Below are 22,001 nucleotides of genomic sequence, written 5' to 3'. Positions count from 1 at the left end.
CATCTGCCGCTTGATTCTGTGGCCATGCATCGTGTGTGCACCCCAAAGTTCTTCGATGCGCACTCTGCGCATTAATTCGTCCAGCAGGATCACCAGCCAGCTCCCTAGACGCCTTGGCTGAAGTCAGCTCAGACGATTTCTACGTTGCACATTTCCGCACTATGGCCCACTCAACTTTTTCCGTCAACGCTGCCCGAGTGTCCATTCGTCCCCTGCTTAATGCACTGTCACGATTCCAGTCACTCGTTAGAAATGCTCCTTGCTCCGCCCTCGTGTGACGAGATTGCCCAGCGACGGTTGCCCAGCATAATTCTGCGTGGTGTTCCGGGATGCCATTGGACTCTCGATGATGCGAGTTCTCTGACAACATTTTGAAGATTGCGCCCTGCCGCTTTCGCAGAGGGTGCATCACACTTCTGCCCAAGAAGAGTCCCACGTCAATGTGCCTCGAAGACTGGCATCTCTTAAATCTGCTTAACATTGATTATAAACTTTTGGCCTGTATAATTGTACGCCGATTTAGCCAAATCCTAATCCTTTCTTTGCTTACTGCATGGCACCAGGCGTGCTAATTTCCGGGTCATGAAATTCATAGTCGTTCGTGTGCCACACACGACATCATACAGTATACCATCAGCTGCCATGCTCAAGGCCTGTTGGTTTCTCTGGACCAAGAAAAAGCTTTTGATTAAATAGAAAATGAATATACAAGGTGTCCCAGCTAAAAATAACCAATGTTTTAAAAATGACGGTGTGTGCTAGGAGGCTCAAGCCAACTCAGTGGTGTTGAGAATCGCGTGGCTTAGTCTGTGGTATCTCTTTTGTTTTGCAAAGTCAATTAGTATAAACTAATTGCCTAACTTTTTTGTCTAACTTTTTAAATTGTGCCTTGCCCAAGAAGTGCTAATACGAAAGTTGCAGATCACATTTAAAAATGGCCGACTGAAGTGTTTGCAACTAAGTGCCATTGATGGAGCGTCTTGTAATTGCCTTTAAAGAAAGCCCGCGAAATACAAAAACAAGCGCATGACAGCACCACTATTTCAGTGCTCCGCTGTCACTAAAGACCCTGAAACTGTGAGCACAATCTCACAGTTGTGCACCTTTGAGTGAAGAGCCAACTTTCCACATCTTGTTTTGTGTTGCTTACCTCCGATGTACATCGTCTACAAACATCAATTTAACCTGCGAATTTATTTTATATTTTCAAGCCAAATATGAATGACAAATGTGTCTCCATGCTTCTTTCTTCTTTCTATGGTTTTACATGCCAAAACCAGTTGATTATGAGGCACGCCGTAGTGGAGGACTCATGATTAATTTTGACCACCTGGTGTTCTTTAACTATGAGGCACGCCGTAGTGGAGGACTCATGATTAATTTTGACCGCCTGGTGTTCTTTAACATGCACTACAACGCAAGCACACAGGCGTTTTTGCATCATTTCTGCTGAGCTGCTGTGTGTATGCACAGTTCCAAGCAAACTAGACAGCACCTTAACACTATCACTGGGCACTGATTAGTGCCCAATGGTTTCCTGTCACTCATGCACCACCTCAGTGTAACACCACTGGTAGCACCCCCACCAGCCACCTGGTAGCTGCCAGGGAATTGCTCCCCCCACCCAGCAGCAGTTGCCTAAAACATTGAAGAAAACAATCTTCATACTTCAGCGTGCTTGTCACACTTTTTTCAGTCTTCCATAGGCTGTGATTGCAGGGCTCATAGCGCTAACTTTGATCGCCCGTAATGATCTTCAAAAGAAAGCCTGGATGTATTTTAATGTGATTTTTCATGTCATGGCACAAAATCAAACTGGAATTTTTTGGTACTGCATCACCAGACAGTGAACAAACTTCATGGAAAAATGAGCAGTGTCAAACATGGAATGTCACTGGAGTTCCGACAATAGAGACTTTTCTTCGCCAGAACAGCAAACTGTTTTCTTTAGAATGGTTGCTTGCTGGGCTAGTTGGTTCATTGCAACTTATGTAACAGCACAAAAAAATAACAAGGAAGGGGCGACAATATAGACAGAGTGAAAAGAGCGCTGACTTCCATCTGTTTATTCTACTGACAATGCTAGGCGTATGTAGACATACGAAGCCCCAGCAGGAAAGTAAAAGGCAAGGAAATAAGGAAAGAAACAACAGTCAGCATGAATGGCCATAAGGTGATATCAACATGGACCCAATCACCAACCATCTAAAAAATCTTAGTTCTTCCTTGGTCAGTGTTACCGGTGGACATGCTTACACACCTCTCCCCCGCATGAGCAATCTTAGCTGCCTCGATTATATCTCTGACGCACTGATCTTTGTGTCGAGAAACAATCACGCTTTTTTTTAACTTAGGCACACATGGCTTGGTACGCAATGCATGGCTTAGTACGCAAGGTACGCAATGCCAGTCCAGTTTGTTTTTAATATCCTCTCATATTGTTAGATGAGGTCGCATAAATCTCTTAAATACTTAAATCTTTCTTAGCCACTTATTCAATTCTTGAAGCATCTTGAACACTTCTTACAAACAAGGACACAATGAATATGAATAGAGAAATTGTCACCCAGCCTGACACTTCTACGCTTTTCTTAAAGGGCCCCTCATCAGGTCTGGCCATTTTGAGCTGACAAGCGCAGTGCATACAATGCGTGCTAACGATGATGTCTGCTAAGTAAGACATCCCTACGTGCCACTGAAAGAGCTTAAATTTCTAACCAAACGCCATCAGCTCTTCTCCTCACAGGCTCCCAGCCGGAGAGTCGACGTCAATTGCACAAGTGCACCTACGTACATGAGTGTTGTGATGTCACAGTGACACACGACTGAGAATTATTCAAGGCAACATCATGCATTTGTTTAATCTGTTGCTGCAAAAGACGAATTAAAGTTCACAGAAATAATAAAACATAAAACTGAATGTCTGTGTGTCTGTTTTACTTCATACCATAGCAAGAGATATGCACTTCCGTTTCGTCTGCTTGTTCCCACGTCGTGCAGTCATGCACGCAGAGAACGAAACTATGCCATTTTCTACCGTGTTCCACAACGCTATCATGCCCCTTCATCTTCTCACATCTGTCTCAGTGCTTGTGATTGTGGCACTGACTTATACCATTGATCAGGTGTTCTCGTGTAGAACGCGCAAAAGACAAAAGCAGCAGCTCAAGCGCGAGACTGTCACCGGAAGAGTGCCACTCATCAAAAACGTGAGAGAGAAAAAAAAAAGAAAGCAGGGCCTGTGAAGTATTCATCATGCAATCCTCCAGCTCCAGTATGGGAGAACGCAGAGAAGGATCTGTTTCTTGCGGAGGCTAGACAGCGCAAGTGGAGAGAGCGTCTATGTTGGGGCTGACGCTCGCCTCCTGAAATCATGAGTTTGCAGCACTTCAAATATTTCTATCTCTGCTATTAATGAACTAATTTGAAAAATTATTGTAATAGAACACTCCTTAGAGGGCAGGTAACAGCTTCCAGTGCATAACCAAAATTTGCTATGTGGCCTGGTGAGAGGCCAAGAATTATGACAGCCTTGGAATTCTTGTGGATGCTTTCTAAGAGTGAGTCATAGAGGGTGCCTTGTTCAGGTGAAAGTAAAGTAACAAAAGTCATAACAGTTTTTATTGATCCCTTACAAATGGAAACATCATGCAAAAGATGTCAATTTTTGGCCAAAGGTAAGTGTACAGAATATAGCAGTTTTGGGTTCCTTGACTGTTGGAGAAAATGTCAAGAAACATTTTATCCACATCCAAGAGTAGAAAAGGTGAAATTTGTATCTATTCCAGTGCTGTTGACACCTCATGAACAAGAATTACATTGCTCATGAGTTCCAGAGATTTACAGTGCAACAGTAACGAACACTGTAGTAGTGTGTGTTGCTGAGAACCCACATTTATCTTGAAAACAAACGACTAAGATGCTTTCCTTCAGCTGCATTTAAGCGACATACAAATCCTTGACGTGGCAGTTGCAGCAATTGAATGAATAAATGATCACCGAGACAGTAATCCACCAATGAAGTCTGTGCCTGCTCAGCTTCAGATGATGCTCAATGTGGCCCGCAGTGAACACTCAAGCGCCCATACAGTGCTTCAACTCCTTTACCAATGGAGTTATAGAACAAATATCAATCACTGGTACTTCACACCACTGGAGAACCTGTGCCAACTACCTTTACCTTTTCTTGATATTCTTGCAGGTTCACAGGAAAAGTACTCTTAACTGCCACAATGAAAAAAGTTATGTGGATCCAACACACTGTAAGAATAGACTTAAGCAAATAATTCTTTGGCATTTGTGAGGAAGGCTGTTGTTGTTTAACAACCATTGCTTAACAAGTAATGAGCCCACAATGAAATTGGACATCTTTTACAGTGATTGCTGTTATGGGCTCCCCCCAGTCATGTCATTTTGATGTCTGCCAGTGTCAGCTGCTGGAATTCCAAATTCACTTGCGAAAAAAATTACAAATAAAGTAAAGCTCAGTTGTGCCACAAGCAATTTATCTTATGACCAAACAGATTGGCCCACTCCAGGATTCTGCCTCTCAGCCACTCTGCCAGCGCTACAGCAGTGGAGAATACTCATCCTGGAGAGGGCAATCACACCAGCAGCTACCATGACTGGCTAACACCCACTCAACTTGTGCGTGCTGGATAGAGTTGGCAGCCCTAGCAAGTTGCTTTGCCAGTTGTCGAGGTGGTCCTAAATTAAGCTTTCTTCTATGTGTAACGACAATGATTGAGTGTTCATCTAACAGTCATCTTCTCTCATGTTTAATAAATAGTGTGACGTAGTCTTCAAGGGCAGCTTGAGGCCTATTAATGGGGGAGCCTAAATATAAACGAACCCGAATGAATCCAGCAGTAAGAAGCTAAAGGGTTGTTTTAGTAGAAACCGGTGGCTAAGTTCGGATAGGTAAGCTGTGTCTTTCCACTACATCACCGAGTGGCACACTTGCTCTACTTCTCGAAAGGAGAGACTTCTCCCTCACATCTGCAAATGTTCGCTACAGCAAGCAAGACACGAAAGAGTCTAACGTGCATTATATTTCACCAGCTATCGTGCTGCGAGCGAAGCTGTAGATTTTTCCCCTGGGATTACTCAGTAAGGTTCATCTTTTCAAAATATCGCTCAAGTGATTCTCCAAGTCAGTTAATGGCTGAACACAATGTTCAGTTCTTGCAACTAAGAAGAAAAATTCACAGGCTTAAATTTCTCTTCTTACTTTCTCCTGAACCTTATATAACACCCCTCACTGCCCGCCGAACGAGACATCGACACGCTGCCTCATTAACACCTTATAATGGTAGAACCAGTGTCTTTATGTATTCCTTTTTCCCTCGCACAGTAACGGAATGGAACAGACTCCCTTATAGCAAACTTGTCAGCACTGACTCAATAGCGTCTATTACAATCTAAAATTAGTGCTTGTTACGGAATATTGTTTCAATTTTGTATCGTTATGCATTATTTATTGATGTACACGTAATAATTTTGAATTATATACTCCTCTTTCTCATTACATTTCCAGTGCTTCGAAATTGTGCTTATGAAACAGTGTTTCAATTTGTATTTGTCACCCTCTATGCGTTATTTAGGTGCTTCACTCATCATGCATTCCTACTTTGTATTACATTTTTGTGTAGCTTTTCTACTCATTCGTCAATCTATTGTATTGTCATTTTTGTATGTACCTTTCCCCTCCTGCCTGGGCCTTCTAAGGCCTGCAGTATTCCTAAATAAATAAATAAATAAGCACTCCAGCACTGGATCTCGACAAAAAACAGTCACACACACGAAACCGAGCTCATCAAGTGCTTCTCAAAGTAAATGACACAGTTAAGTTCTACTACTGCCATATCACTTCATATTGATGCTGTACAGCTTTGCCTTTATGACAAAGCATGCCTTCCAAGCCATTCTTCGCTCAACACTGCCCCCACTTTGCATTTATGGGTCAGCATGCACCCATGCATTCTAAAGCAATGTGTGGATCACCAGCCGGCCAACGCTACCACATAGCAAATGAGGAGCCGTCCTGCAAGACGGCAGCCACCACCCACAATGCAGGGTCAAGAGGCAAAGAAAGCTTGAAAATATTTTGGAGCAAGGTCCTTTCGTGATGCTTTTAAAAAAGCCGAGGCCACAGTTTGATGCAATCAAGCACAAAGGTACACCAACCTGGCAGAGGGGGACAGCCTCGACTTGGCCATTGCTTGGGAGAACACGGAAACGGTACAAGGACTGTGTAAACGTTGGCTTATGATCGTTGATGTCAGTGAGTGTGACGAGCACTTGAGTTGTGGACGACAGCGATGGCTCCCCTTCATCAGCAAGCACCACCTCGAGCACATGTCGCTCATAAGCCTCGCGGTCCAGTGGGCCCACTGAGGTTATGGTGCCCAAGCGGCGATCAATGGCAAAGCGGCCAGCCGCATCATCCACCAGCCGCCAGTCCACCACGGGCGAGTCCTTGTCCTGGGCGGCCAAGGTGAGGATGACTGCACCTGGCGTGGTGTGTTCAGCCACAGTCACTGCATAGGCTGGGTGCTCGGTCAGAGGCACCTGGTCATTGAGGTTGCGCACAGCCACATGCAGGTCAGCAAATGCCTCCAGCGGCACAGGGCTCAGGTCGCGAGCCACCACAGTGATCCAGTAGTGTGCACACGCCTCGTGATCCAACGTCACATGGGTACGGACCACCCCTGCAAGCAAGCACTACATTTCTGGGCCCTAAAAACACTCCTGATAATTCATGTTTATGAGGTAAGCATCTCCCTTTTCCTTCCTTTGCACACTTGGGCCTCATTCACACATCAGGAGAGAAGGCTTCTAAAATTAGGGCACCAGAGGTAATCACTCGCACCACAGGTATAGTCCAAAATCAACGACTGCACTAAGCTGCCTAATGGGCTACAGTGATTTCGACTTGCCTTGCCACACCTTTAATTTGCCTGTTAATTCTAATTTTGGGTACTTGCATGAATGCAACAAATAAAGCTTCTTTTAAAGCTTTTTGTTGTATATGTCATAAATGTTAGCATGGCTTGTTGATTGCTAAAGCAGATAGCCTTTGGCTGTATCATGTTGAGACATGCTTAGCAATTACGATGTTCCACGTCTATGTGTAAACTCCATGATGGATGGAGACAACATGACAATGCAGGATATTTTCACACCACTTCACAATGCAAGCAATCTCAATGTCCCTCATGATGCCGTAATGCGGTTCAGGGCACATGCCTGGAGGCACCCCACAGTGTGGAGTCAGAATGCTCTCCTGCACACTCGCTTCGATGGCACTCATAAATGACAAGCATAGATTACTTTCTTCATTTACCAGTAGTTTGGGGGCTTAATGTCGATCATGAAGTTTGGGATTTGATATTTTCAGATGTGGCCTAAAAAGTAACCCATTAATTAATACTTTTTGTCACCTAGTAGAGCAAATCACAAGCATAGCACAGTTTGTTAATTTAACAGTAATTTACAGGTTTAGTTTCGATCACAACGGAAGTGATTTCAGATTTTCTGAGGCTACCTTTAATGTGAGCCTTCTGGGGAATGCCCATACAGGCACCCTAGAGAACAGTTTTCGTAATCGTACAGCGCGACACAGATGACGCACAAAGATTCAAACAACACAAGCGCTGAATCATAACTGAATGTTTTATTGCACTCACACTAGACTATACGAGGTGCTACCCAAAAGTTCTTGGAATTCAGTTGTAAAAAAAAAAAAAATCTGCTCACCGTATCTTCTAATCTGCAGTCTCCTTCAAAATTGTTACCTTGAGCAGGTATACACCGGTCCCAGCATTTCTCCCACGATTTCATGCATCCGTGGAAGTTTTCAGGTGCGAGTGCATTGAGGACCTCCTGCGATTCCGACTCGATCTCTTCCAATTGTGCTAAACCAATGCCCTTTCAGCCCCGATTTCATTTTCAGGAGCAATAATCCGAGGACACCTATGCACTTCTTATGTGCTTTCAATGCGAAAGCATTAATGTCCAATTGAACGCAGCTGAGCGGTCCTTGGAGTTTTGCGCTATGAGTAATATTTGCGTTAATCCCCGTTCCAGCCGCCGTGGGAGAGTTGATGACGATGGTGGATTTTGCTGCCTACCTCTTCGCTCATTTTTCTGCATTCTTCCGCTCCCTTACTTCGTCTATGGTGTACTGGTGTGGATGGCCACATTTCGCTACTGCCGAGGTTGCAGCCGCTGCCTATGTAGATGCGTCAGTCTTCATAGCGGTACATGCAACAGTGCCACTGACATTTCGCTACTGCCAATGTTGCGGCTGCCGACGATGTCGATACTTCAGATTCCATAGCAGTATGTGCAGCCCAAGCCAGCATCACTGTCATGAGCCAATAAAGAAAGAAAGAAGAGGACAAGAAAGCACGAGGAGTCGGTGGAAGAAATAAAGAAAAAAGAAGTGAGAAAATAAAAGTGTCAGAATAAAAAGAATGCAATATATGAAAAAAGAAGTGCAAAAGTGCATGTGGAGCTACGTGGCGAACGGGGAAAGGACACGTAGCCGAAGAGAGTGGCCCAGCTACGCTCTGGGACGACGACGGGCAGAAGGAGCTGGAGGCCAGACAGGACGGGTGGATCGCGGAAGACGGCGGCAACCCAGTGGAAGCTGTTCTTCAGCTGCCGCGGCCACGACCTGCGAGCTTAGCGGGCGCTCCACCGGAGACCGCGCAGCTACATGCCAACGGCGCCGTTTCCCAGACTCCCTGCAGTTACCGCAGGCTAAGCGGAGTCGACCGGGCGATCCAGGCACCTCGGTCACCCCACTGCCCTGACCCTCTGACCCGGTCAACTATGGGCGGAAAGTCGGACGACGCATCGGCGTCCACGAGTCCACGACGACGCATCGGCGGGCCCAACGACGTGTCGTCAGAAACAGCAACGACGACTAGGCGACGCGGCCACGTTGATGGACTTTATGTAAATATTTTGAACTTCATAACACATCTTGTGTTAGGATATTAGAGAACATTTTCAATTAACTCACTCTGTGTATAGTTTGCAGTGTGTTAGGTTTCTGCTGTTGGGTTTGTAACGCATGCATTGTTGATATATATATTTTTCTTACACTCGCACCACATAAAGGCTTTTCCTAACTCATACGTTCCTTGCGTCGTGTTTACCATCATGAGACCTTGACAGTCACGAGGCACGCTTGTGATGTGGCGTCGCAGCCAATGGGAAGGTAGGTGCCTTTTTTTTTTCGCTCCTACAGACGTCACCGGCTTTTTCGCTCAATGGGCCATTTCATGCTTTCGCATAAAAAAAAACACGACTCGTTGTCCCAGCTCTGCGAAAGTGGATGTCCAGCGAAGCTGTGGAAAACCGCCACTACAACTGCTCAGGGGGGTATTCTTTATAAATACGAAATTATTTTATGGCCCAGGAAGCTAAAAATCCGGCATTAACATCCGATGGTACCAATACCCATGTGACCAAGTGATGACGTCACGTTCGACATGATGCCGAAACGTGATAACGTCATCACCTCAAACGTCGCGTGATGACATCATTACACCAAAGGTTGCGTGATGACATCACGTCAAACATTACGTTACATGATAACGGCATCGTCACAATATCACCTGATGACGTCATCACATCAAATGTGACATCACGCGACATCAGCATCAAATGATGATTTCACCGGATGACGTCATGTGATGCCTTTTGGAGAAGCAGCCCTCTGTGCACTTCCCGTTTCTTTGCACTGTCTCCGAGGTCAGCCCACGATGATGAAACGCGATTATGTCATCACCTCAAACGTCGCGTGATGACATCATGCGGTGACGTCATCACGCCAAACATGACGTCATGCGATGACTACATTGTCAAGTGATGATGTCACCTTATGATGTCATGTGATGCCTCTTGATGCAGCAGCACACTGCACTTTCTGCTTCTTTACACTGTCTCCGGGATCGGCACACATTTTTGTGTGAGCGAAGGTCAGGCACGTGGACACGAAAAATCCCGACCAACTAGAGGCTAACAGCTTCGCTGTAAAAAGTCATAGGGAGCAAGGTTAGGCGATTGTGGCAGGTGCGGAAGCACTGCGATGTGTTTGGAAGTCGGGAACTGTCGAACACCGAGTGATGTGTGAGCGGGCATGTTGTCGTGGGGAAGAAGCCAGTTGTTCTTCCACTTCTCCGGACGTTTGCACCAAATGCTTTTCCTTATCTGGCTTAACACCTCTCAATAAAGCTTGCTATTGACAGTTTCTCCAAGAGGTATGAATTGCTTGTGGACAATTCCACGAAGGTCAAAGAAAACAATCAGCATCGACTTTATTCACATTGCCACAAACTCAACAGGCCTTTTTCAGCCATGGTGAATCGGGAGACTTTCACTGTGATGATTGCTGTTTGGTTTCAGGATCAAAACCGCAAACCCATGTTTCATCACCGGTTATGACATTGGAGATGAAGCTGGGGTTGTTTTCTCACTTGCTGCATCAGTTCCACACTAACACAGTGGAGGTTCTGTTCAATAAACTACTACTTCTGTTCGTCACAGAGCAGTCATAGCACAAATTTGGCAGAAATCCGTTCAAAACGTCCCGCAAAATTCGCTGAACTGTGCCGTATGATGTTCAGGATCGTTGACTGTTAGGTCAGTTGGTTTATCGTGTGTCGTATAGCAAGTGATTTGCAAGGATCGCTGCAGGAAGTTCTGCGATTGTTTTCGATGTTGTGCTCATTTACGGGTAACCAGAATGCCCATCGTCATCAGCAGATGTTTGGTCGTCTTTGAAGCATTTAAACCACATAGGCACCTTGCTTTGGGTCCTGACATCAACCCCGAAAGCTTCCCGTAACGTACGCAGGGTTTCTGCCGCAGTTTTGTTAAATTTAAAAGAAAACTTGATCCGAATTCTTCGCTCCTTAAGGTCCGTCATATTCAGCATCAATAAAACATAGCGTTGCAAAATCACACTCAGCAAAACAACGCTTCTCAGCTGCACGGCTAAGCCCACTGATAAACAAGGCACACTGCTCGCCACATCTAGCGACGGAAAGGTGTACTACTCCCATTTCATATGCACTATTTAAATCCCCTGAACTTCTGGGTAGCACCTCGTCTATGTACACAAGTCACGTGGTGTGTGCCAGATATGCAAGGTGCATCAGGTGTGCGATCTTGTACGCGTTCCAAAATGGAACGGAGGCGGTCCGCTCCATCGAGCTGCACACGATTGGTCAATGGACCTTTTTCACGATGGAGGAGCGCCTCTAGTGGCGAAAGGCGAAAGCGCGAATGGGGGCTTACGGAGCCCCTCACCCTCTCACGTGGTGGCTGTTTCTCTCTGACCAACGCGACGGCTCTGGTTCGCGTGCGCTTTGTGCAGAGTATCTATCTCACGTTTCTGACTCTTAGACCGTTTTTGCAAGAACGCGGTAGAGCTCCTCGACTTCTTGTAAAGCAGCTCGCCTGCTCTCGAGGATCATTTGCAGCATGTTTTCGGCGGAAGGCATGAAGAAGCTTCGCGATTCCAGCGGCCAGTGGAGCACCGATTTGTCGTCCGTGCCACAGGTGACGAGCGACATGATCGACAGCCATTTGGGCGAGTCACACCGCCAGCTACTAAAAGGCTGGATGTTTAAAGAAGAGCGGTACATTCGCCGCATCGAGTGTATGCGTGCGCGAAGACCAACGGTACGTAGTGTGGGTGGGTGATGAATCGTGATGGCGCGCCTGCGAGAATAAAACCAACCATTCAAACCTGTGATGCATTGCTTAAAGGTTTCACTGCTACTGTTACGCTTGCGACAAAAAAGCGACATAGATATAAGTAACAGTGTGCGGTAAGCACTTCGATTGCCCTCTGGTGCGGTATACAGTTAGAAAACGCTCCAAATCCACTTTCTGTTTATTAGGCACGCCGTAGTGGATGGCTCCTGATTAATATTGATCACATCAGGTTCTTTAACGCGCACTACAACGCAAGTAGATGTGTTTTTACGCTTCATTTCTATCGAAATGCGGTCGCCGCGGGCGGGATTCGATCCCGCGATCAGCACAAAACGCTGTAGCCGACCGAGCCACCGCGGCATCGCCGCAGCCGCATGGCAGACGTGGTATTCAATAAATTGCAGGTGAAAACAAATCATAGTGTCTATCGAGTGCCACACACGCGAGAGTTTTCCACGGCGATCCGTCAGGGTTCGCGCAACGTATGACGTGAATCCATTTTCTTCGTCTCCCTTCCTGAAGGGATGCGGCTGTAAATGTGAAAAATCTCACGTTCGGACCTGCCGCTGGAATTTGTGCAGCCTACGGCCGCAAATAGTTGAGGCGTCACAATAATATGATTGCAATCCCGTCGTTAGCAGCGTAAAAACGCAGGTGGAGATTGCCAGGCACGCGACGTGAAAAGCCTCTCCGGACGCGCCACCACGGAAAGTCGCCTCGGCTGCGTCGAACGGAGAGAGAGAGAGAGAGAGAGAGACCGGAAGCCACCAAAAATGCTTTGGTCGCTTGCCCGCGAGAGGCGCCGTCAAATCATTTCCGGTGCGCATGCGCAGAAGACTCCCGTGAAAAAGGCCCATTTGATCGTCACGGTTCAAATTGACCAATCGTGTGCGGCTCGATGGAACGGGCCCGCCTCCGTTCCATTTTGGAACGCGTACAAGATCGCGCCCCAGGAAACCATGCCCCTCATACTCGGAATATTTGTCTGTCTGTTTTGCACTGTTCGTTTACGAAGATGTTAACCTACCAACTTGCCAGCTTGCTGTTTTGATTTAGAAAATAGTGTCATCAAAGGACATGGACTTAGCTAATACCTTTCTGCGCTACACAATGGAGCTCGTATATTGCAAGCAAAGCGCATTTTGTTAATGGTACTTTTCATGTTTTATTTCAACCACAAAAGAAGGGATTTTCTGGTTTCTGTTGATACCTTTAATGTTACTTGTTAAAAGCATTAGTGAACGAAAGGAGTAATATTCTTTTTAGGGGTAATGCAGTACACTTGCAGAGTACAGTGCTTGTATTATCAATTCGAAGCCAACTAACGATCAGAAATGTTTTTCTCTTTTTATTTATTTTGCCAAGGAGCATGACATTAGATAGCCAGATTTCTAACTAAGTGCTTAGTGAAGTAAAGCAACCAACAAACAACTTCCCATCAACAAAAGCCTTCAGGGAATGAAAAAGACACAAAGTTGCATATGCCACACAATCAGAGTCATTATAATGAAATTACATCCGACACAAATATACAGTCTTTATATTTTATATTTGTTATAAGCACGTATTCGTTACACGTAAGCATTGGCAACAAACATTATATCAAACAAACATAGCTTTATGTCATTATATCCATATATTGAGGTTTAACTATACAACCATGCTTTTCCTGTCATACACATCACACACACACAGCGAGTAAATGCAGTGATAAATTCTGTATAGCTGTACTTGCAGGTACATGAAAATTCCAAGCAGACAAGACCTGAAGTTATTATTAGAGGCTGCTTGCAGCTTCTACAGCACTGAAGAAAATTACAGCTTGATGCATATGTGTTGCATGAGGCTAGGGTACTTTTTCTAAATTATGTAATTATGTGCCAAGAAACTCCGCCATATGCATGGCCCATAAGCACTCAATTTCCTTTCGCAAAATATTTCGCAAAGTCAAGAACACCTGCACTCAGTCGCATGCCATGGCAAAGCATTTGCATGCACCGATTTAGGAAACCCAAGGCGCACCATTGCTGTCTATGCTGAACATGCCCAGGCCATTGCCACCAGTGATGGTATATGTGACGCCATCCTCATCTGTAGCTGCCAAGGTGATGACAAGCGTGCCAGGAGGCTGGTTTTCATACACACTGGTACTGGTCACCTGCAACATACCATGATTGTAATCACTTCTTAGCCGGGCTTTTGCTCTCACCTGCTCAGCAAAAACTGGTGCATGCAGGTTCTCGTTGACATCCTCAACTTCAACTATCAAGTTTGCTGCACTGGTGAAGGGTGGGTCCCCACAGTCACGAGCTTGCACTGTCACATTGTATAGCCGCCACTTTTCGAAGTCCAACATGGCAGCCAGCCGCACAAGACCAGTATCGGGGTCAATATCAAAGATTGCAGCATGCTGGTCATCCAAGGAGTACTGCACTCTGCCATTCTCTCCAAAATCTGCATCTTCAGCATGCACTGATGTCACCAGGGTGCCGACAGGCAGGTCTTCCCGGATCCTCACCACATATGGGGCCCGTGCAAAATGTGGTGCATTGTCATTAACATCCCTCAGCACAATGCTGACAGTGGCTGTGGAGGAGAGTGGATCCTGAAGCGCCCCATCAGTCACTGTGACAGTGAGCAGGTGTCTGTCATGGTGCTCTCGGTCAAGTGGTCCAGATACTGTCAGGAGACCAGTCCCACCGTCTATGTGGAACTGCTCAGAGCTGAGGATGAAATGCAGCTCTGCATTGAGCCCCTGATCACCATCTGTCGCCCTCAAGCGAGCAACAGATGTCCCATTAGGAGCATCCTCGTTGATCACGAAGCTGTAGGCCGGCTTCTCAAACAGTGGAGCATTGTCATTGACATCAAGTACCCGCACAAACATGGTTTGAGAGGTTGACCTTGGGGGTTGGCCTTGGTCATAGGCAGTCACATTCAACAAGTGGGAAGGTGCAAGCTCATAGTCGAGAGCAGCAACAAGTACAAGTGCCCCAGTATGCATATCTACCAGAAAGCAGGAATGCTGGTCCCCATTTGATATGACATACACTAGGCGGCCATTGTAGCCGTGATCTGGGTCTTTGGCCTTGATGTAGCCTAGCACAGAGCCCAGTGGTGTGCTTTCGTTCACAGCCAGCTCCCCAGGCCAACTGAGCTGTGGACTATGTCGATTTTCCAGAAAGCTGGCTGCAGTTGGTTCACCGTGGTCATTGCCTTGGGCATTCTTCTGCTCTGAAAGCTGCAGTTGGTGGCGCAACTTGTCAATGACACCAGCATCTTTGCATTTCACAGAAGCTTGTTGGTCCACAGGGCGCACCAGCACAGTCATCACATCAGCAAAATGGTAACCATCTGTTGCCGTCACATTCACATGAGCGAGCCGCTGCAGTCTGCACGCCAAGCTCAGCACGCCCGTGCTAGCATTCAGGTAAAAGCAAGCACTATCAGTGCTGGCATCCATCTTGTAGTACACTCTGCCTGTGCCGCCATCATCAAAGTCAACAGCTGACAGCGTCAGCACTTGAGTGCCAACAGCTGCCTCCTGCAACACACGAACAACACAGTCAACCTTTTCAAATTGGGGCCTGTGGTCATTGACATCTCTCAACGTCACAAGGAGGGCCATTTCTGCCTGCCGCTGGTAAGGCGCACCCCAATCTGTGGCACGAATGCGCAGCATGTAGCTACGCCGCATGGTTTCATAGTCCAGTACTTCAGTCGTCGAAACTTCTCCGCTAAATGGGTCAACACTAAAAGGCACTGCATTCAAGTTGACGAGGCTGTAGCTCACATAGCCATTTTCTGCCTCATCTTCATCGTGAGCATGAACTGTGAAGATCTTGGTTCCAACTGGTCTATTTTCCTCCAACAAAATTTCCACAGGACTGGGGTCAAAGACAGGTGCGTGGTCATTGCAGTCGAGCACTCGTATATTAATTGTAGCAACAGCCTTAAGGTGCGTGCCTCTAGCAGCCATATTGGCGACACTGATTTGCAGTGAGTAGTTAGCCTTTGCTTCGTGGTCCAGCCAGTTAGCTGTGCTAAGCCTACCGGTAGCCGTGTTCAAAGCAAAACGGCTGTCTTCATTTCCAGACTCAATGCGAAAGACGACAGGCATTGAGCCACGCACTTTTACTTGCACCAAGGGAGTACCAGGAGGAGCCTCCTCAGGCACATCAGCCTCGTACTGAGAGTGCTCCAACTGAGGTACCACACTATTCAGCTCAGAGGGGCTAATGGAAACCTTTTCATCTGTGAACTGAGAAGGTACACCTTGGTCCCAAGCCCTGAGCGTCAGTGTATAGCTCCTGTGGCTTAATGGACGCTGTGGGTCAATGCGCAGATTAAATTCTCCCGGCTGAGAGCCAGCCACCACAGTAAAGTGGTCATCCGCATCCCCATCCACAATGGCTAGTCCACCAATTGTGCCATGAATGCCAGGGTCATCATCTGTCACAACTACCACAGCCCATACCTCAGGAGCATCTACCAGTGCATGGACATGGCGCACAAAGATAGCAGGTCTGTGTCTATTGACCGGTTCCACATGCACTACTACTTGGGCTGTACTTGACTTGAGTATGCTGCCAGTCCTGGGCTTTGGGCCTCTGTCTTCTGCAACTACAGTCAGATGGTGGATAGGCTTTTTCTGGAAATCTAGCGGTCGTGTCAGCAAGACTGTTCCCATTGTTGGGTGGACAGCAAACTGCCGTAATGGTTCTAGCAGGCGGTAGTATATTGCTCCATTGACACCCAAATCTGGATCATAAGCATTCAGCTTTACCAAGATATTGTGAAGGGGTGTGTCCTCAGGTACAGTGACGTTGTACCAGGTGGGGAAAAACAATGGACTTAAGTCATTTTTGTCGGTGACTTCTATCAGCACCTCACAGTGAACATCAGGCAGGCGTCGCAGATGCAAGGTGTCGTGCACTGAGCCTTTTACTCGGAGACGGTACGTATCCTCGTATTCCCGATTCAAGGCCACTGTACTTGTGCTCTCTGTGCGGGTCCGTATGAGGAGGAGCCAGAAGTCCCCCACCAGTCTGCTTTCTGCCTTGAACTGCCGCTCCTTGTCGCCAGCAACAATCTTGTAGCGGACCTGCGCCCAGCGTACCTCTTTAGTTTCAGCTCAGAATTTCAGCCACATGCAACAACTTACCTGCAAGTGAGAGCTGTCCACATGGACACCCATCTTCTCAGTTGGCTGGACATAGCGCTTGGGTGCAGAGTTCTCTGGAATACTAGCCTTGTACAGGCTGCGCGTGAAAGCCAGCCGCTCGCTGCCTACCACTGGCCATCCAGCCACCACCAGCAGCAGCAGCAGCAGCTGCAGGCCCATGGTCACCTAGGCATGTTCAGCTGAAACGCACACCCATTTAAGGCAGGAAGCATTGTAAAACTTATTCGAGAGCAGTACTAAGCAGCTGTCGTTATCAGTGGCGCAACAACGGCGGGGGGATGTTATAACCCCCCCCCCCCCCCCCCCCGCCGCTTCCAGCCCCACCAGTCCAACGTGTACCTGCAGCGCTCTGTTCACATTGCCATGAAAATTCAGGGGGTGGCTTGAGGTCGAATTTTCCTGATTAACAAAAACACTATCGCTGTCTTGTATTTATTCATTCACTCTTAACTTACTTTGAGTAAAACGCTGAAGAAATAAACATCGTCATCATCCTTGGTGTCTTTATTATTATTAGACATTTTATTTGGTGTTGGATTCCTCAGACTAAAGCAAGGAAACTGCATATTATGCAAAGTGCTTGCTACCCCGCCCCCTTGGCTGAGATCCTGGGTGCGCTACTGGTTACTATATATTTCAAGGGCGGAAACGGCTGCGCGACTTGAACAGCACGCGACAGTCTGGCTTAATCCTTAATACCGAGCACTTGCAAGATGCCGTTGCAAAGAGCACTGACGCCTTTACTGCGTCGTTACCGTGAGCGACCCTCACATTTAACTAGCCAAGTACATATCTAGTGCACATCTTTCGCAGAGAGCTCTGCTACGTAATGCTCAGAGAATACTTCCCGACAGCAAGCGGCCAGCTAAAGCGCACAAGACTACTACGAACACTAACGACACCATAGTTAACAGTGAAGCAGAAAGTTTTGACGTGCTGCCACTAGTCAATATTAACTTATAAAAGCTGAAGGTAGAAATAACTATTTATGTGAACGCAGCAGACAAAACACTTGAGGACTCTAGCCTTCTCCGGCAGCCCACCGCTCTCGTGCCGCATGTCAGACAAACACAGCAGCACGTTGACCCACTATCGCGGGGCGCAGTCTGTCAGGCTCTCTAGCTTTAGCTCAAACGACGGTGAACTGTAAGCTTGTTTGTTATCAGATAACTGCCTTTAGTCGGCAAATGTTATTCTTTTACGCTCTTCATTAGCGAAGAAAAAAAAAAACAGGACCGTGCGGAACGCGCGCGCGGCAGAACCACAGCGCGCGCGGTGCCGTTCAAATCGGGAAGGCTTTGATAAGCAGGCCAGGCAATGACGAGACGGAAACACGCGTCACTGACTGTCACGGAAGCTACTAGGCGCCAAGCAACTTCTTGTGGCAAAGAGGAGCGCAATGGCCCACCTGTGTGCCTCTTGCGCTGGCGCCGGGCGCGGTCACAAAGTGGTGGCGGTGGCGGTGGTGGCGGCCCACTGAGACGGCCGCTGACCTCCCTGATGCTGTTCCGCCAGTGGCACCACTGCCGCTGTTAAGCACCGCACCTTCCCTAGATTTCCCTAGACCATACCTAGACACAAGTCACGCTGCGACGCTGCCGTTGATATCGCCTTTGTAATCACGTGCCCACCTAGGGACTACTGCCATCGCTCGCTGCGTCTGTAGCTGTAGCCAGTCTCTCTAGGGCGGCGACCAGCACAGCGGGCGCACACTCGCACACGCACATGAGTGTGTGCGTGCGTGCGTGCGTGCGTGTGTGTGTGTGTGTTGTGAGGTACCTCCGAGACTCCCACGTCCACTTCGCCAGCCGCCCGACAGATGGCAGCACCTGTCGGGCATTCTGTCGGGCATTCATCTCAACTCCTTGAGTAATAAGACTAGCCTAGAGCAGAGGTTTATAGTTACAGCTCAAGGTGTTCGACTAGAGGGAAATGAGGCAATGGAACATATAAGAACAATGATGACAGAAAAATTTAAAGAACGAAACATAGCATGTGCTCAATCAGGTGAGGATGGACTAGTCAGTGCAGTGGCTCCACTGGCACAAAGCGAGTGGGAAAGGGCAGAGAAGAGGGTTCCTAGTAGCACGTCGACAGGTCCTGATGGCATCCCAATTATGTTGATAAAGACATTGGGCCCAAAATCTAAGAAAGCATTAAGAGAGGCAGTGAGCAAAATGATAATGGACGGTAAAGCCCCTGACGGGTGGAGACTGAGCAGGATGAGCATGATATATAAGGGAAAGGGGGACAAAGCCGACATAAACAACTACCGTCCCATAACAGTGACGTCAGTGGTTTACAGGGTGGTGATGCAGATTATAAAGGACAGACTGCAGGCATGGGTGGAGAGCGAGGAGGTGCTGGGGGAACTACAAAATGGGTTCCGATAACAAAGAAGGTTAGAAGATAATCTGTTCTCATTGACACAGTGTATTGAAATAGCAGAAAAGGAACACAGGCCCCTATGGCTTGCCTTTCTGGATATCAAGGGAGCCTATGACAGTGTAATCCAAAAGGATTTGTGGGACATACTGGGCACTCTAGAGGTGGAAGATGGAGTAAGAAATCTTTTAAAAGATATCTATAAAAGTAACAGGGTGCTTATAAAATGGGAAAACAAGGTATCTGGGCTTATAGAGATACAGCAGGGGCTTAGGCAGGGGTGCCCTCTGTCACCTCTGTTGTTCATGCTGTATTTACAAGGATTAGAGAAAAAATTAGAGAGGAGCGGACTTGGCTTCAACCTTTCCTATTTCAAGCAGGGAGAATGGATTAAACAGTCATTACCAGGACTGATGTATGCAGATGACATTGTACTTATGGCTGACAGCAAGGAAGACTTGCAGAGATTAATGGACATCTGTGGTAAAGAGGGATGATAGCTTAGGTTTGAAGTTTAGTAAAGAAAAATCGGCAGTCATGACTTTTAATGATAATCAGGGCAGCGAGCATAGGGTACAGGAGGTTACGCTGGAGGTGGTGGATAAGTACAAATATCTTGGAGTGTGGATAAACAATGGGGCTGAGTACCTAACGGAACATGAAAAATATGTGACGGCTAAAGGTAGCAGAAATGCAGCTGTGATGAAAAATAGGGCACTGTGGAATTACAATAGGTACGAAGTGGTGAGAGGGATTTGGAAAGGGGTGATGGTCCCTAGTTTGACTTTCGGCAATGCGGTCCTGTGCATGAGATCAGAGGTTCGAGCAAGGTTGGAAGTTAAGCAGCGATGGGGTAGGTAGACTGGCTCTGGGAGCACACGGAAATACACCAAATCAGGGGGTACAGGGTGACATGGGATGGACGTCATTCGAGGGCAGGGAAGCCAGCAGCAAGATAGAATTTGAGGAGCGATTGAGAGAGATGGCAGAAAAGCGGTGGGCAAGGAGAGTTTTCAGTTATTTGTACATGAGGAATGTTGATACAAAATGGAGGAAGCTGACCAGAAAACTGTCAATCAAATATTTGGACTGCAGGAGGGGTGCAAACCAGGAAACAGCGGTTAAAAAAAAGGTTCAGGAAACAGAGAGGGGTCTGTGGAAAACAGGGATGCAGACGAAATCAGCACTGGGCACATACCAAACCTTCAAGCAAGAAATTGCCAAAGAAAATATCTACGATAATTCTAGGGGAAGCTCTTTGTTGTTTGAAGCCAGGACGGGAGTATTGCGGACTAAAATGTACCGAGTCAAGTACCAAGGTATAGACACGTTATGCTGTGCGTGTGGAGAAGAAGAGGAAACGGCTGAACACCTCATACTTTTCTGTAAGGGGCTGAACCCTACGGTGCAAGGCAACGGGGCTGATTTTTTCAAAGCATTGGGGTTTAGGGACAGTGAAGGCAAAATAGACTTTAAGCGGGTAGAAATAACCAAACAGAGGTTATCTGATTGGTGGATAAAATTAAGGCAGGGGTGAAATTTCGCCCACCACAAAGTACAAATTATGTTAATAGTCATGGCTACGTGGCGTATGCCACCGCCCGATTTAAAGGGTTCAGCCTCATCCATCCATCCATCCATCTGTCGGGCAGTGTAGACGAAGACGGACCCAGAGAGGCTCCAAGATTCAAGAAACGTAGAATCGGTAGAAGAAATAGACGTAAGCACCAGAGGCAAGGTCATTCTGACATAGGTTACATTAACATGCAAGGTGGCAGGAATAGGCTGAAGTGGGAGGAGATAGACGAGCAACTAAGGCAAGAAAAGCTGATGGTATACGGGTTTGTGGAGACACATCTTAGGGACATGGAGCAACCTCCCTGTAATCCTGACTATGCATGGAAATATTGCAATAGAACAGAGGGCAGCAGAAAAGTGGGTGGAATTGGTGCATTCATTCATAAAAGTATGAACTGGCAAAGGGTCAAACAGGAATGCAAGGAGCATTTATGGCTAAAAGGGAAAGTTGCAGTAGAGCAGACACTGCTTGGCTTTGTATACCTGTGGACAGGAGCAAATGCCAAAGAGGAAAACAAAAAAATGCTGGAATGCATATCAAGTGACATTAATGAGCTAGGAGAAGGGTGCGAGATTATTATACTAGGAGATATGAACGCACACATAGAAGACATGGACGGGTACACAGACTCAACAGGCAACATGATGCTGGATATGTGTTAAATGCATGCATGACTTAGTTGTATGCAACAGTACTGAGAAGTGTGAAGGGCACATAACATGGGAGGTAGGGAGCCTGCAGTCGACGATAGATTATGCACTAATGTCACATAGGATGCACGATAGGCTAAATGTAATGAGCATAGATGAATATGGCTCCAGAAGTCTAGGTAGTGATCACAAACGTATTAAGGTGAGTTTTAGAAGGGAAATGAAAGTAGGTAGGAGGCAAGATGAACAACCAGGTGGGATATTTTACTCGGAAAAGCAGCTTGAAATAGCAACCCAGCAAATTGAAGCAATTTCAGAGGATACAAAAACAGAATGGACATATGCAAATTTAACAGGGCTATTTGAGCTAGAGCTTACTAAGGTACGAGTCAGGACAAAAGGAAACAGAAGACGTAAACCCAAGAGCTGGTGGGATGAGGAGATTAAGAAGGCCATAGAGAAACGT

General features: G+C 46.9%; 1 protein-coding gene across 6 annotated transcripts in view; it reads right to left on the bottom strand.

Annotated features, from left to right (window-relative positions):
- The window catches only part of LOC119448018 (fat-like cadherin-related tumor suppressor homolog), a 653,800-nt gene extending 635,322 nt beyond the window's left edge, over positions 1–18,478 (bottom strand). For 5 of the 6 annotated variants that reach the window (XM_049666727.1, XM_049666730.1, XM_049666726.1 and 2 more), the window contains exons 1-5: positions 18,330–18,478; positions 16,901–17,100; positions 13,946–16,840; positions 13,759–13,894; positions 6,187–6,710 (exon numbers count right to left, since the gene is read on the bottom strand). In XM_049666727.1, the coding sequence (XP_049522684.1) occupies positions 6,187–6,710; positions 13,759–13,894; positions 13,946–16,840; positions 16,901–17,080 (3,735 nt within the window). In that variant the 5' untranslated portion in view covers positions 17,081–17,100; positions 18,330–18,478. Of the gene's footprint in view, positions 1–6,186; positions 6,711–13,758; positions 13,895–13,945; positions 16,841–16,900; positions 17,101–18,329 lie in introns of those variants that run through there. The other variant, XM_049666731.1, reaches the window with a different exon arrangement.
- Between the last annotated feature and the right edge of the window lie 3,523 nt (positions 18,479–22,001).

The sequence above is a fragment of the Dermacentor silvarum genome, chromosome 4 (assembly GCF_013339745.2).
Source record: "Dermacentor silvarum isolate Dsil-2018 chromosome 4, BIME_Dsil_1.4, whole genome shotgun sequence".
Taxonomy (NCBI): domain Eukaryota; kingdom Metazoa; phylum Arthropoda; class Arachnida; order Ixodida; family Ixodidae; genus Dermacentor; species Dermacentor silvarum.
The sequence above is the reverse complement of the archived record's forward strand: the minus strand, read 5'-3'. Positions and strand labels throughout refer to the sequence as shown.